We start from the raw sequence: 13244 nt of genomic DNA on the forward strand, positions 1-13244 counted from the left end.
CAACTGTTTTCAGATTTTTTTGTAAATTTAAGTTGTTCATGTTAATTAAGGCTACTTTCAGCCTAATTAATCTGTTTCTGCTAATTTTAACTTGTCATTCTCCTTTCAGATTTATTATGCTAGTTTTAGCTATTTCTGATATTTCAGTTATTTAGCAGTTTTATGCTAATTTTAGCCTTTTCAGCTAATTCTACTTTCTTTTTTTTTACTCATTTCAGCTCTCTGTGTCCTGCTAGCTTAAGCTTCTTTCTGCCTTTTCAGCTAATTTTCAGCCATTTTTTGGCTAATTTCAGCTTTTTGTAACTTATTTTCTATAATTTTTGGGCTCATTTCTTTTTATCTAAACCTAATTCAGCAACTATGAGTTATTGCATTCTTCTGCTAATTTATGCATTTCAGCATTTTTAAAAATCTAATTTCAGCTATTTTTCAGCAAGTTATTTTGAAGTAAACATTCACACTGCATTTTTGCAAGAAATGCAATATATTTAAGTTAAAATTGTATCTTCCTCTTTATTTTGCTTCATTAGAAAAGATCAAACAGGATTCTTTGTGTCAGTCATTGAAAAGGATTAAAGTAATGTGTATATTAAACATTAAAAATATAGTAAATAAATTAACATTCAGAGGTAATTGTAGTCACGTGTCTTTATTGACAGGCCCTGCTTAAAAGTAAAATATGTGCTTTAAACTTTTGTTCCACTTAAATCAGATTTGGATTCTTTTTTTTTTTTAAAAAGCAGCTTTTGAAGCATTAGTTAACAGGATAAAAATATTCAAAGTTTATAAAGTAGCAAAATGAAAATTTATATTATTGTGATGAATAAAACCTAGAAATCAAACGGGGTGGACTCTTTTTTTTTTTTTTTTTTTTTTTAATTTTTTTAAAAAATTTTTTTATTTTTTTAAAAAAAATTTTACCCCCATGACTGTGTCTGATTGTAATACAAATGCTGTTGTTTAATACCAAATATTGTTTGTACTGTAGAAGGTCTAGGAGGTTGTTCTAAAACCGACATGGAGCACCATCTGAGGTTCTGAGTAGCTAAAGTTTCACTACATGAAACATCTCAAGCAGGGTCAGAAGATGGCAAAATTCATGTATTTTAACAAACCAAACAGGAAATAAATTTTCAGTTTTACTCAGCTGTCAATAAATAAAAAGTAAAAATATATTGAATAAAAATGCTTTCACTGCATTTAAACCCATTTTACCTAAACGCACCTTGGCTGATGTTAAATTGATGACAAACAAATCTTTTAAACATTCATTTTTTTAAAGGAGAGAAAAGAAAAAGGATTTCATTGAAGTTATATTATTCTCGTCCTTCTGTTTTCATCCATTTTGGTCTGACGTGTGCACAAACAATGCACTGAGGGGAGAGAATGTGGGACCAAAGCCCTGCGGCTAAAACGGCTCCTGCTGTCAAAATGTATTTAAAATCAGCACCTGCTGCTCTTTCAAATCATGATTAGAAACCTCACACACATCACATGTTCCTTTGGGTTAAATTATTTATAGAGATTGACTTTGTTGGCATTAGGTGCTGTTTTCAATGACAAAAAAAAAAAAAAAAAAAGCCCCATTTAGCCATTGTGCTCTTTCTTGTTATTTTGTACTATATTTAACTATGGTTTTGTTAATTTTATAGCTTTATCATAGCTGTTATGATTTTATATTTTTAGTATTGAGCTACTATTTGGCTAATCCTAATTTGACACAATTTTGCTATATTTATCTTTTCTTTTTTCCTGCAATTACGCCTTTAGACACAGTTGTGTTAATTTGAGCTTTATGCAACTGTTCTGGCTTTTGTTCTGCTTGTATTAACAAATTTTTTGTAGTCAATCCTTCAAATTTACCAGAATTCAAATCACTGGAACCTCCTTCTTCCACCTGTGTAATATCGCTAAAATTAGAAACATCTTATCTAAAAAGGATGCAGGAAAAACTGGTTCATGCATTTGTCACGTCTAAACTGGACTATTACTATAATGGTTTATTATCTGGGTGTCCAAAAACTTCTTTAAAACGTCTTCAGTTGATCCAAAATGCTGCTGTCAGAGCCTTAACTGGAGTTAGTAGGAGATCATATCTCTCCAGTTTTAGCTTCTCTCTATTGGCTCCCTGTCAAATCCAGAATATAATTCAAAATCTTAAGGCAAACCTACAAAGCCCTCAACAACCTAGCTCCAGCTTATATTACAGATCTTATTGTTCCATATTTTCCTAAAAGAGCACTTTGCTCTCGAACTGCAGGTTTACTCGTGGTCCCTAGAGTTTCCAAAAGCAGAATGTGAGGCAGATCTTTCAGTTATCAGGCTCCTCTCTTGTGAAACCAACTTCCAGTTTCTGTCCATGAGGCTGACACATTGTCCAGTTTTAAGACTGGGCTTAAGTCTTTCCTTTGATAAATCCTATGGTTAGGGTTGGTTTGTTATGCTGTCTTAAGTTTAGACTACTAGAGGACAAATTGACCTCATTTCCTTAAATGATTTATTAAAATTAGTTTTCATTTGATACTATTTCTTTCTTAACGTGATTCTTGACCTGCCATTGTGTATCTGTTCCTCAAACCCAACCGGTCGAAGCAGATGGCCACTTGTCCTGATCCTGGTTCTGCTAAAGGTTTCTTCCTCACAAGGGAGTTTTTCCTTTCCACTTTTTTAAGATGAGTCTGCAATGAAGTTAAATTCAAAGCAGTCTGCTCCTCAGATAAATACTTTGTAGTATTCTTACTTTTTGTATGTGAATGTTTCTGTTCAGTGACCTGAGACGATTTCTGTTGTGGCTTGGCGCTGTATAAATAAGCTGAATTGAAATTTCAGCAGTTTTTAACCACTCACTCTAGATCTTTGCCGTAAATGCACTATTTACAATAGCTGTTTCAAAGGTCATCTGGTTTTTAATATTTTGGGGTCTTTTTAGTGAAAACGGAAGCTGATTAGAGTTAAAGGCAAAACACTGTTTTTGAGAATATGTTGACATAACCAGGTGAGGTGAATGAAGACATATTTGACATTAGGTTTTATGTTGAAGAAAGTTCAGATTCGCTGCAGTGTTTTCCAAATGCAGTTGGAGGAGATTCATCTGCTGCTAAAGAACAGGTGACGAAACAATTAGAACTCGTGTTTCTTATAATTGAAATCTTGCAATTAAACGAAGAAATCCCCATTTGAGCAGATAATAAGATGTAAACAAGCTGCCACTGGTCTGTTGTGGCACCTGCACAGCATTCAGGAACAAAACGAGCAAAAACCAACAGGACTATCGGGAAACAAAGTAACTGTGCACTCATGCAATAAAACACATTCCAATAATAATTCAGTACATTTGTCTGCTTGTGTTTTTTACTGCGGAAGGCGCCGCATTTGTCAGCACAAGAGGGCAGCTTTGCATACAAAGTGGGAGACGGTCTCCACTTCACTACAACGCTCTACGTCTGGGGGATTCTCCTTCTGGCTGCGAACTATAAATATTGTTCACGTCTTCTGTCAGCAATGCACCGAGGAGTGACACGAGCTCACAGAGACCTCCAAGAGCGTGAATGCCGGGAAGTCACAACTGCTCAGCTGCAGAACAAGAGGCTTATCAGTGTCAACACATGTGTAGTTGATGGGTCTGCCTGTTGATCGCCCGCTGCCAGAGGGCAAAGGTGCAGGAAAATGTTATTGCTCCTCACTGAAAGTGTTAGTGTTTCTGTCTTGTTAGCAAAATACCTCATGAACCACTGGATGGATTATAATGAAACATTGATTATTGGAGGAACATCTACAACTGATTAGCTTTTGGAGTCAATCTGATTTAAGATGGCTTCTTCTGCCATAAAAACAAAAAACAAAAAAACACTGACTATAACTCAGTTTTACAGACACTGGCATAAAATTTGGTGTGGTAGTAGCTGAGGCTGATCCTCAACATGTATCCAATATGTTTTTAGCACTCCTTCAAGGAATGCTGGGCTAATATTGCACATTTTTAATAGAATTGTAGTAAATGGAAGCCTAAAGGTGGATTTATACTCTGAGAAGTGACAAACTTTTTCCCACTGATATGGTTGCGTAACAAAAATTGTCCTTTTTGTTCTTGCGCATCCTCCAAGAACCTGTTCTGTGCACAACGACTTGGCTGAACTTTTTTTTCTTGTTTTTCTGGGGGTTCCTCTCCCAGAAAATGTGGAATAAGAGATGCCATTTCCTGCATTTTGCTATATTTTAAGCGGTTGTTAAACATTTGATTAAACTGATTAAAAACAGGTCTCTCTTGTAAATGAGTCCTCGAGGCTCAATGAGACTAACTTGTATAAATAAAGATTGAATTGAAATGACCATTTTAGAGAGCAACAACAAGACTGTTTGAATAGAGCAGCTCTGATTCTGTCGTGTCCTACCCCCGCGCCCCCCAACTTCACTGTCCTACCCAAACTCTTCTCAGCTGACTTCAGTCCTGAGTTGTTGCTCCTGCTGCTCCAGTCTCAGTTACCACTGCCATCCATTTATTTTAGATAATAGTCTTTTAGACATTTTGATCGCTGTTATTTTGACAAATTACTGCTGTTTTGAAATGTGGTGTAATGTGAATAAAACTCATCAAACCAACATTTTTCAGTCAGGTCATCTGGACAATTTTCTTTTTTGTGCTGAAACGTTTCGCCTTCGATCTGGAAGGCTTCATCAGTCAAGGAAACACACAACAAAACTGATTCTTCCCCCAACAGCTTACTCCAAAGTGGAACAAACCAGTTATGTTGGTGCTAAGATGGTCTCTTTGGCACGCCTCCTACGGAGGACCATCTTGGCACCAACATAACTGGTTTGTTCCACTTTGGAGTAAGCTTTTGGGGAAAGAATCAGTTTTGTTGTGTGTTTCCTTGAGTGATGAAGCCTTCTGGATCGAAGGCGAAACGTTTCAGCACAAAAAAGAAAACTGTCCAGATGACCTGACTGAAAAATGTTGAATTGTATCCCTGGATTACTGAGCATGGGCTTTGGTGAATACTCAAAAATGTCACTCAAAATTATTATTTTTTTTTTACTGTAAGCTTTTTTATTTATCTCTGAAATGTTAGGCACCGTGTATGCAGGAGTTCTGACACATCGGCAGTTGTGTGCGCATCCTGCAGAGCTGTCTGGAGACGCTCCTGTGTAACGTGCACTGCCTGCAGGACGCACAGCTGAAGGTGGATGAAGACACTTCATCCCCACGGGACATGTGATCTGCATCTCTGCTGGGCAGGCGCATGTGCATGAGCTGGTGCGCGTATTGCGACTGGAGCATCCGCTCCACAGACTGGGCAACCTCTCCTCTCATTGTGTCTTTAATATATAATTAAAATAAGAATGCGTGATGACTTTGGACTTTTAGGGGCGGACATTTGAGTTGCCGGATCCAAGCAAACAGTTGCCGGAACGCACGTGGTGAAAATGAGAGAGTTCCCGGATCTTGTTCCGGCAGGATCCGGCTCAAATTAACCACTGGTGCCGAGTAATGTGTAATTGATCAGAACTTTGTGGATGTTTTTGTGCAGAAAAGTGTCTGGAGTACATCTCTCTGCTGAGACTTTTAGAAAAGATAACCGTCTTTACAACCGTTACCTTTCAAAGATAAACAAGAGTCTTAAAGATGGACAAATATTCTGTAGAAATAGATTGTCCATAGAGACACTCTCTGTGGCTGTGCTGTCCAGGAGGGACGGTGTTTTGGTCAACCAGCCTGGAGACACTTTCTCACATCATTCGTTGGAAATGGTGGCGGTCTGTTTGTGACAAATTAGCAACATGGTGCTTCTCCTCAATTAACAGAAAAAACAGATTTTCCTTCTCTTACATCATCTGAAAATAAACATCCACTCTGCCAACCATGCCAACGTTGTGGTGTTTCTGTGGAAGGGAGTTCCCACTAAAGTTTCTCATTGAGGATAAATGTCCATGTGCAAAGGACCATCTCAAAACACATCGAGAACAAGTGTCTTGTGAAGTATCTTGCAGCCTTCAGTAAGATTTATGTACAGGCTGTGTGGAAAAGCCCACAGCTAATAAAGCATATCACCATTTTTCAAAACTACACATTTTAGAGTGCATTATTCAGTGCAAAGGAGATTTCACTAGATGTTGGAGCGTCGTCGTAATATTCAGTCACTGCATCCCAGCTGGTCATGCATTACGGCCGAACTTGGCTCCAGACCTAGTTTTTAATGCAGGGCTCATTAAATGGGGAGACACTTGGCACCGGATACTGTTCGTTTCGACCAGAGTTCACACCGCTGCGAAGGAGAAATCCACAAATAAATGCGACACAATATGTATAAAAATTATTATTCGATTGACATAAAAGGCTATTTTAAATTAATGTATTTATTCAGAGGATTCACTGCAACAGATTTAAATAATCTGCTCATTTACAAACTAAACCAACCAGGTTTTAGATGAAAGGAGAACAGAATGATGCAGCGAACAATGGTTTGAATACATATCAGAGTTTGTGATAAGTGCACAAGGGCGGAGAAAAGGACACGAAGCCTCGCTGTTGACCCGGACCACCCAGGTAACCATCTGCTCCGAAAACATTCCCTGGAAAATGTAGATCCATTAAGAGCTGTGAGCACTTCATCTGCCTCCATACAAGTTCATTACAGGAGTTTGTAATCCTCCTTGATGCCATTTGTCTTTAGTTTTAATTTTTTTTTAACACCAAATCTTTAAACCATGAGCCAAGTTATAAAACATATGGTTGTGGTTTTATTAAAATGTCTGATTGACTATAGCAGAGGGCTTAGAAGTTATACATGTAAACTTTTTTATGACTAAAACTAAAATGTGTTTTATAAATTAATTTAAATTAGTCAATAAAGCATGCATGGTTTAATTCTGTCATGCCTCCAATTATTTCACATTGCACAACTTGTGCAGCTTTCAGTAACGTCCTACACGTCATGGAAAAATAGGTCATCAGGTGAGGTTTGACACTCCAGAATCAATTTTAAGTTTCGAGAAGGTAAATGAGCTTCATGTATTTAAATGGAAAAGCGACCGTTTGTTTTATATCTACAGCCTTAAGGTGGATCATGTCAATTTTTTATTTTTAAGTTGTTAAAGGAGAAACCCAACACTGCTGTCATATTTATCTTAAAAGGAAATTAACTTCTGCTTTCAAAGGCAGGAAATTAAAAGCATTAACATTATCTTTAAAAAAAGAACTCCCTGATCTTTGTTTATTTGGATTCTGACTTCTTCATCTCTCTGGTAGTGACTCAAAATAATCTAAACAAACCTCAGATTATTTTCTACTGTCTGCAGTAATCGTGGCAATGCTGTGTTTACATGCAGGCGTTCCACTTTGTCGTCACTTCCTGTTATTGCAAATATCCCAACAACTTTTCATCACAGCGGTGTGTGGCCTTTTTGCAATAGGTGATGCTCTCTTTCCAAAAATACATTTATATTGATTACAAAAACTTAGTCACAGACACTTTAAGACAGAAGCCGTTAGAAAACCAGTTTGGCCCCACTGTTCAAAACTGAAACAATCTGAGTAATTTCAACTGCAGGTAAGATACTGATTACTACGAACCTCAGATCCACTTTTTAAAAAGCTGACCTATTATTTTAGCAAGCTGACAGCGTAAAGCAACAATGTTCAAACTTTTCAGCTTCTGACTGACAAAATAAAACTTGTGACCTCTTTCTTCCATCTGTTACAACACTTTTATTTCTTTAGGCCATTATGGCAACAAGTCCATTTTGAATTTATTTTCTGGAAACCCTCATGATCTATATAGCCAACATCAAGAACCAGTTATATTTTCTTTTTTTTACTTAAAACATTAGTTTTTTTTTATTTTTATCTTTTCTACCTGACAGTGGCTGATATTTGTTCAATATGTGGTGAATTTGAGACTTTTTTAAAAACATTTAGAAATAATGAAATTGGTGCTTTCTGTGTGAAACTTACTGCTGGGTCACTAAGTCCAATAGAAAACCCCGGCTCATGTTTTACATTCTCACTCGAAGCTGAAATTAATCTCTTTAATTTGTTTATCGGGGGCACTTTGCTTTATGCTCTGATCATTGTGCAACGCGTCTCTTTGCTCAGGATGCAAGGTCCTCCCGTCCTTGTCCTGCGTTCGTCAGTGTGTTTCAGCGCGTCCCTGCAACAATGTCACCGACAGAAATTCCTGCTGATTAAATCACACGTCATTGTTGCTGCACAGATTAATCACTTCCATTTAGAAACTTGCATGTAGTTTAAGTAAGCTGCGCTGGTGGAGAATACCTGATGCAAAAAATTAATGTGACAAATTATTTTTAAGGCACAAGATCACCATTAAGGTGAAAATATTTTATCATTATGATAAAAGGGAGAGGATAATGATGTCCCATGATGTCTAAGTTGTCACATGCCTCTAAGCAACAATGGTTGATTACCTGTATATGTGTGTGTGTTTGTGTGTTAAATGAAACACGAGAGATTTCAGACATATTTAGGAAATAATCACTGGAGCTGATCAATCTTTAGAGCCAATGGTCGTCACAGTAAAATGATCTTTAAAACACAGAAGTGGTTTCATTCAGGCCGTTTTACAGCTATTGAGCAAACCTTTGGTGTGGTAGTAGTTGAGACTGATCCTGAGTGCTGACAGGTTGTGCGAGGTCATTGGAGTCAACCCTGTTTGTCTGTTAGCAAAAAAAAAACAACAAAAAAAACCCCCACGAACCATCAAACAGATTTTAATGAAACTCAAAGTAATTATTGGATGTGCTTCTACAACCTATTACCTTTTTTGGATTCAGTCCCTATCAAGATGGCACCACAGCTAATAAACATTAACCAACGTAGCAAATGGCTCAGCCTATTCTACAGATTTGGAGCCAAAATTTGACGAGGTCGAAGCTGAGTCATCCCGAGTAACATCTTGTGATTTTTGCATATCAACGATCATAACGTTTCAAGTTTTAACCTAAAGGTTCACAATTCTTTAACCTAAATATCTGTCAGGAAAGGTAGCCAGCATTCCTGATGATGTATTCTGGAGGTTTAATTGTTTGTTTCTAAATACAGTGGAGTAGCTCAGATTATTATAACTGGTAAATTAGACTGGGAGTATATGGATAAACCTTTGTTGGCAAGAGCAATTATCCCAAATATGATTAGAGGAGAGCAATTACACGAGCTGAGCAATCAGGGAACTTCTGCCCCACAGTAATTATAGATTTTGTGCATGAATTGATATTTATCCTCTGATTTTCACATTTTAAAAAATATAAAAAAAAGGCATGCATTTTTTTTTTTCAAAGCACTGGACTGCAGCAAGTGTTTGCACCCTGACAACATTAATTTAGTCTGTGCTGCTGCATTGTGTGTTAAGGTGGTGCAGGAGCAGCACAAAGGGCAGGTGGGAGTTTACGGATTTGTGTCCTCAGACTGGCTGAAGATTTGTTGATGGAGGATAAAGTAAAAACTTTAACCTTGATAACTACACACAAAGTGTTCGTATCTGCCTGCAGAGCGGTGACAAAAAGAAGAGCACTGTTTGTTCTGGGGAGTGAAGCCATGTTAAGTGTAGTCGAGTGCGCCCAGTGAATCTTTTCTGGGGAAATAAAGTAATGGCCGAGTGCCCTGCAACATTCTGAATTTTAAACACGCTCTCATTTACCTGAGAAAGCTGACACATGAGTGTTCTTCAACATGCAATGTTCCCACCAGATGTTCTTTTTCTAAATTAAATTGTTTAATTAAATTTTGTGTCATCCGCGCTGCAGATAAAAAGGTTTTCAATGTCAATCGAGGGGCTCAAAACATGTAGGCCTGGGCAACCTGCAGACAGAAGAAAATAGACTTGGAGATATGAAATCTTATCGAGGAATCTTTTTATTGTAGTCGGGCTTTGTTCCCAATCCCTGCCAAGTGTGCCTTTTCTTTGTGAGGGCTGTTTTCCCTAAAACAAAAGCTCCATTCTTAACAGACGTGCACCACAACAGAACACATTTAAAACAGCTCTGTAGGTGCAACATTTCAACTCACATTTTGAAACAAATTCCAACACACCAAGCATAGCGTGAAGGTAAAAGAACTCACAATAAATCCAACTTTTTCCCTATAGTCACTTTACATTTCCCAGAAGTTACAATTTTTAAGACTTAACAGTCAAATCCTCCTTTTGACTACATGTAATTTGAAGCAAATCGTCTCATTTTTAAGGTTTTGACTCTTGTAACAAGCTCCAAAAAAAAAACAAAAAAAAAACAAAAACTTACAGTAAGCTCAGTTTTAATTAATTAACTCACACATGCGCTGATGCAACTTCCAGACATAGGATAAAAACTCTAAACTCATCCAAAGCACTTATTGAGAGTTTGTCATTGATTTAAGACACAAATAAATCCCTAAAAACCACGACTTGAGCATGAAATGAGAGAAAACCTACCCAAATAAAAGAAACTGAATATTTAATAATCTATATTAAGTGTAGAATACTAGCTCGTGCACAAATGTGTGGAAATAAGGGGGGAAGAAGCGCCCAGGAGCTGTCCGTGGTGCTGAAGGCTGCTGTCAAACAGGTTGAATCCCTGTTTAAAAGCATCAAATCCATTAAAAACATGAAAAAAGAGCAAATGAATCTCACCTTCCACCTCGTCCTCAGGCAGGCTAACAGGGGTCCGGTAGGTGAGGACATCGGGAATAGTGCAAAGCCCCTTGTACATGAACCTGGTGGTCACAGCACGCACTGGCATCTCTGCGAGGGGAAACCAACAACTGGGTGTCGATCTTCATATAGCCTCGCTCTCCGGAGTTGTCTTTGGACGGACCTCTTCAGCTGCTGCCCTTGATCTAATCAAGCGGATGAAAAAGGACTAAGAAGAAGAAGAAGAAGGAAAAAATATCCTGCAAAGTTCAGCCTTTCGTCGCGTTTTGCGTATCTTTTGCAATTCAAAGGAAAATAGGAGTAAAAGCGTGCACAGGGCGTGCGTTTGACACCAAATGGCCTCAATGCATAGCCTTTAAAATACGATTAGAAAAAAACTGTAAACTTTTGCTTTCAAAGCCTGTTGATCCGAGCTGGAATGGCTCTCTCTAAATTCATTTGAATCCGAGAAATGAATGCACTGCGCTCTTCTATAAGAAATAAATAAATAAATCAGAAAACGGCAGGAAACAAGGAGGAATTGCCTCTGAGCTCTCTGATTCCTACAACGCGTCTTGTTGTGTCAAACAGCTTGTTCCCAGCTTCACTTTTATTCCCCGTTTCGGCGTTTTGGTTAAAAAAAAAAAAAAAAAAAACGCAAACCAACGGAGGTTGCTCTGAAGCTGCAGCAAAGCGTTGATCCTATCCAATAAAAACAGGCTTGAATATAAAAAAACAAACACCTTTTCTGTGCTCCCCCCTCTCTCTCTCTCTGGAGAGCGTCGTTAAGGGAATCCTGGGTGACCCCTGCTCGTTGGAGCCAGACGCGCTGGATGGAGCTGCGACGCGTCCCCTCCTGTCTGATCCAAACACCGCCTCTGCCTCGGCTTCACGCTGTCACCGCCTGAAAGAGCCTTTCTGTCTTCACACTCCACCCGCTCGGACAGTTCAACCAACACAACACATGACAGGAAAATAAATAAATAAATAAATAAATAAATGAGCGCTTCGCAACAGGTGACGCTTCCCAGCCTCTGCGCTGCTGATATTTACACCTACATCCACATCTACCAGGCTGGGAAACGATCTGACTGCACATTTCAGCCATTAGGCAATTAACAATAGTAGCCAATCACGAGGCTGAACGTCCCTCTGCTCCAAATGATCTCAAAAACTCAACATTTCGGATTTTATTCAATGCAGCAGCACAGAACTCCGTGATTAAAATAAATATATATATTATTAATCTAAGCTCATAAAACGTGTACATTTTGACAGCCTTGCATTAGAAATGTAAAGATGAAAAGAAACCTGCCAGTTCATTTTGGTCACCATGGTAACCACATGCCCCTATCTCTCACTCCCTGACTGCAATCTTTAAAAGCGGACAGAAGATGAAAACAAGCAGCTGCCACGTGTCGTTTTTTTTTTTTTTTTTTTTTTTTTAAATAAAGACAGTGTTTTATGTATGAGACTTTTAGACAGCATAAGCTTCCAGTTTTGAAAAGAATAGTTTGAGCTAAAATTATAATTGAAGTGTATGGAAGCTTGGATGTGCACTCTCTGGGTTTTGGGGAGATATTTAAGAGAACAACACAGACAAACACCAACATTTTGCTCTAGTTTAGTAGAAAAATTTGACTGTGTGAGAAGAATTTGCAAAATATTTGAAGATTTTAGACAACTCAAAGTTGAACAATGAGAAAACTCTCCTTAAATCCTAAAAATTAAACTGATTGTGTTAAACAAACAAACAAAAAAAACAATAAAATACAACCAAGCCAGATGAGTGAAGTACAAAGTTCTCTGTTTAAACTCCATTTACTGTGAATGAGTTGTAGAGCTACCAACAGGGATGGGTTTCGTCGTGTCTTTACCAAAATCCCATTGATTTTTATTAATTGTTTTTTCTAGAATTCCACTTTAAATGTTTTGGCACATTAAAACTCATAACACTTAACGATCGAGCTGCACATTTTGATGTAGAATACATGTAATTTGAAGCCAAGGTTGTACGAACAACGCTTTTGAGCAGAATACTAAAAGTGCTTTAATACTTAGTTACTTCCTTAAAGACATCGAAACTAACAAAATTGTTCTTGTCTAAGTGTGATATAGACAGTGTCAAAGAGCACAAAAGAGCTTTAAATAAAAAAAACAGATATGCATTTTAGTGTTTGGGAAGTGAATAGTAGCAACTATGAATCAATTTTGCAACCAGTGAGCTGTTTATTTATGTGATGTTCTTCTATTGCTTTTTAAAACAAAATATATATATATTTGACTTTTCCCTATATTTGTGCAGTGACAAATTACAATGCTTTATATAAATGATTTTAATTGGAATTAAGCATCAACACTGAGGAGAAAAAGAACTCAAAGGAAACATCTAGAGCAAATAAATTGACCAAAGACCTGAGAACGTCAACTCAGACCTAATTTTCTGATACTGGGTAAGGGATTTCCCTTGAACTGACCTAAAATATCACAGCAATCATCTGATTTTATCATCTTTTTAATTAATTGCACTTAGCGCTGTAAGAAGGAAAGAAGCCCTGCAGAAGCATTCTTATCTATAAACAAACTGATAAACTGTGCTCACTAAGATGCTTTGCCTTCCAA

General features: G+C 37.6%; 1 protein-coding gene across 1 annotated transcript in view; it reads right to left on the minus strand.

Annotated features, from left to right (window-relative positions):
• The window catches only part of cabp7b (calcium binding protein 7b), a 25069-nt gene extending 14338 nt beyond the window's left edge, over positions 1-10731 (minus strand). The window contains exon 1 of the mRNA XM_037692683.1: positions 10623-10731. Coding sequence (XP_037548611.1) covers positions 10623-10731 — 109 coding nt within the window. The remainder of the gene's footprint in view (positions 1-10622) is intronic.
• Positions 10732-13244: the final 2513 nt, after the last annotated feature.

This window comes from Nematolebias whitei, chromosome 18, assembly GCF_014905685.2.
Source record: "Nematolebias whitei isolate Nwh7 chromosome 18, NemWhi1, whole genome shotgun sequence".
Classification (NCBI taxonomy): domain Eukaryota; kingdom Metazoa; phylum Chordata; class Actinopteri; order Cyprinodontiformes; family Rivulidae; genus Nematolebias; species Nematolebias whitei.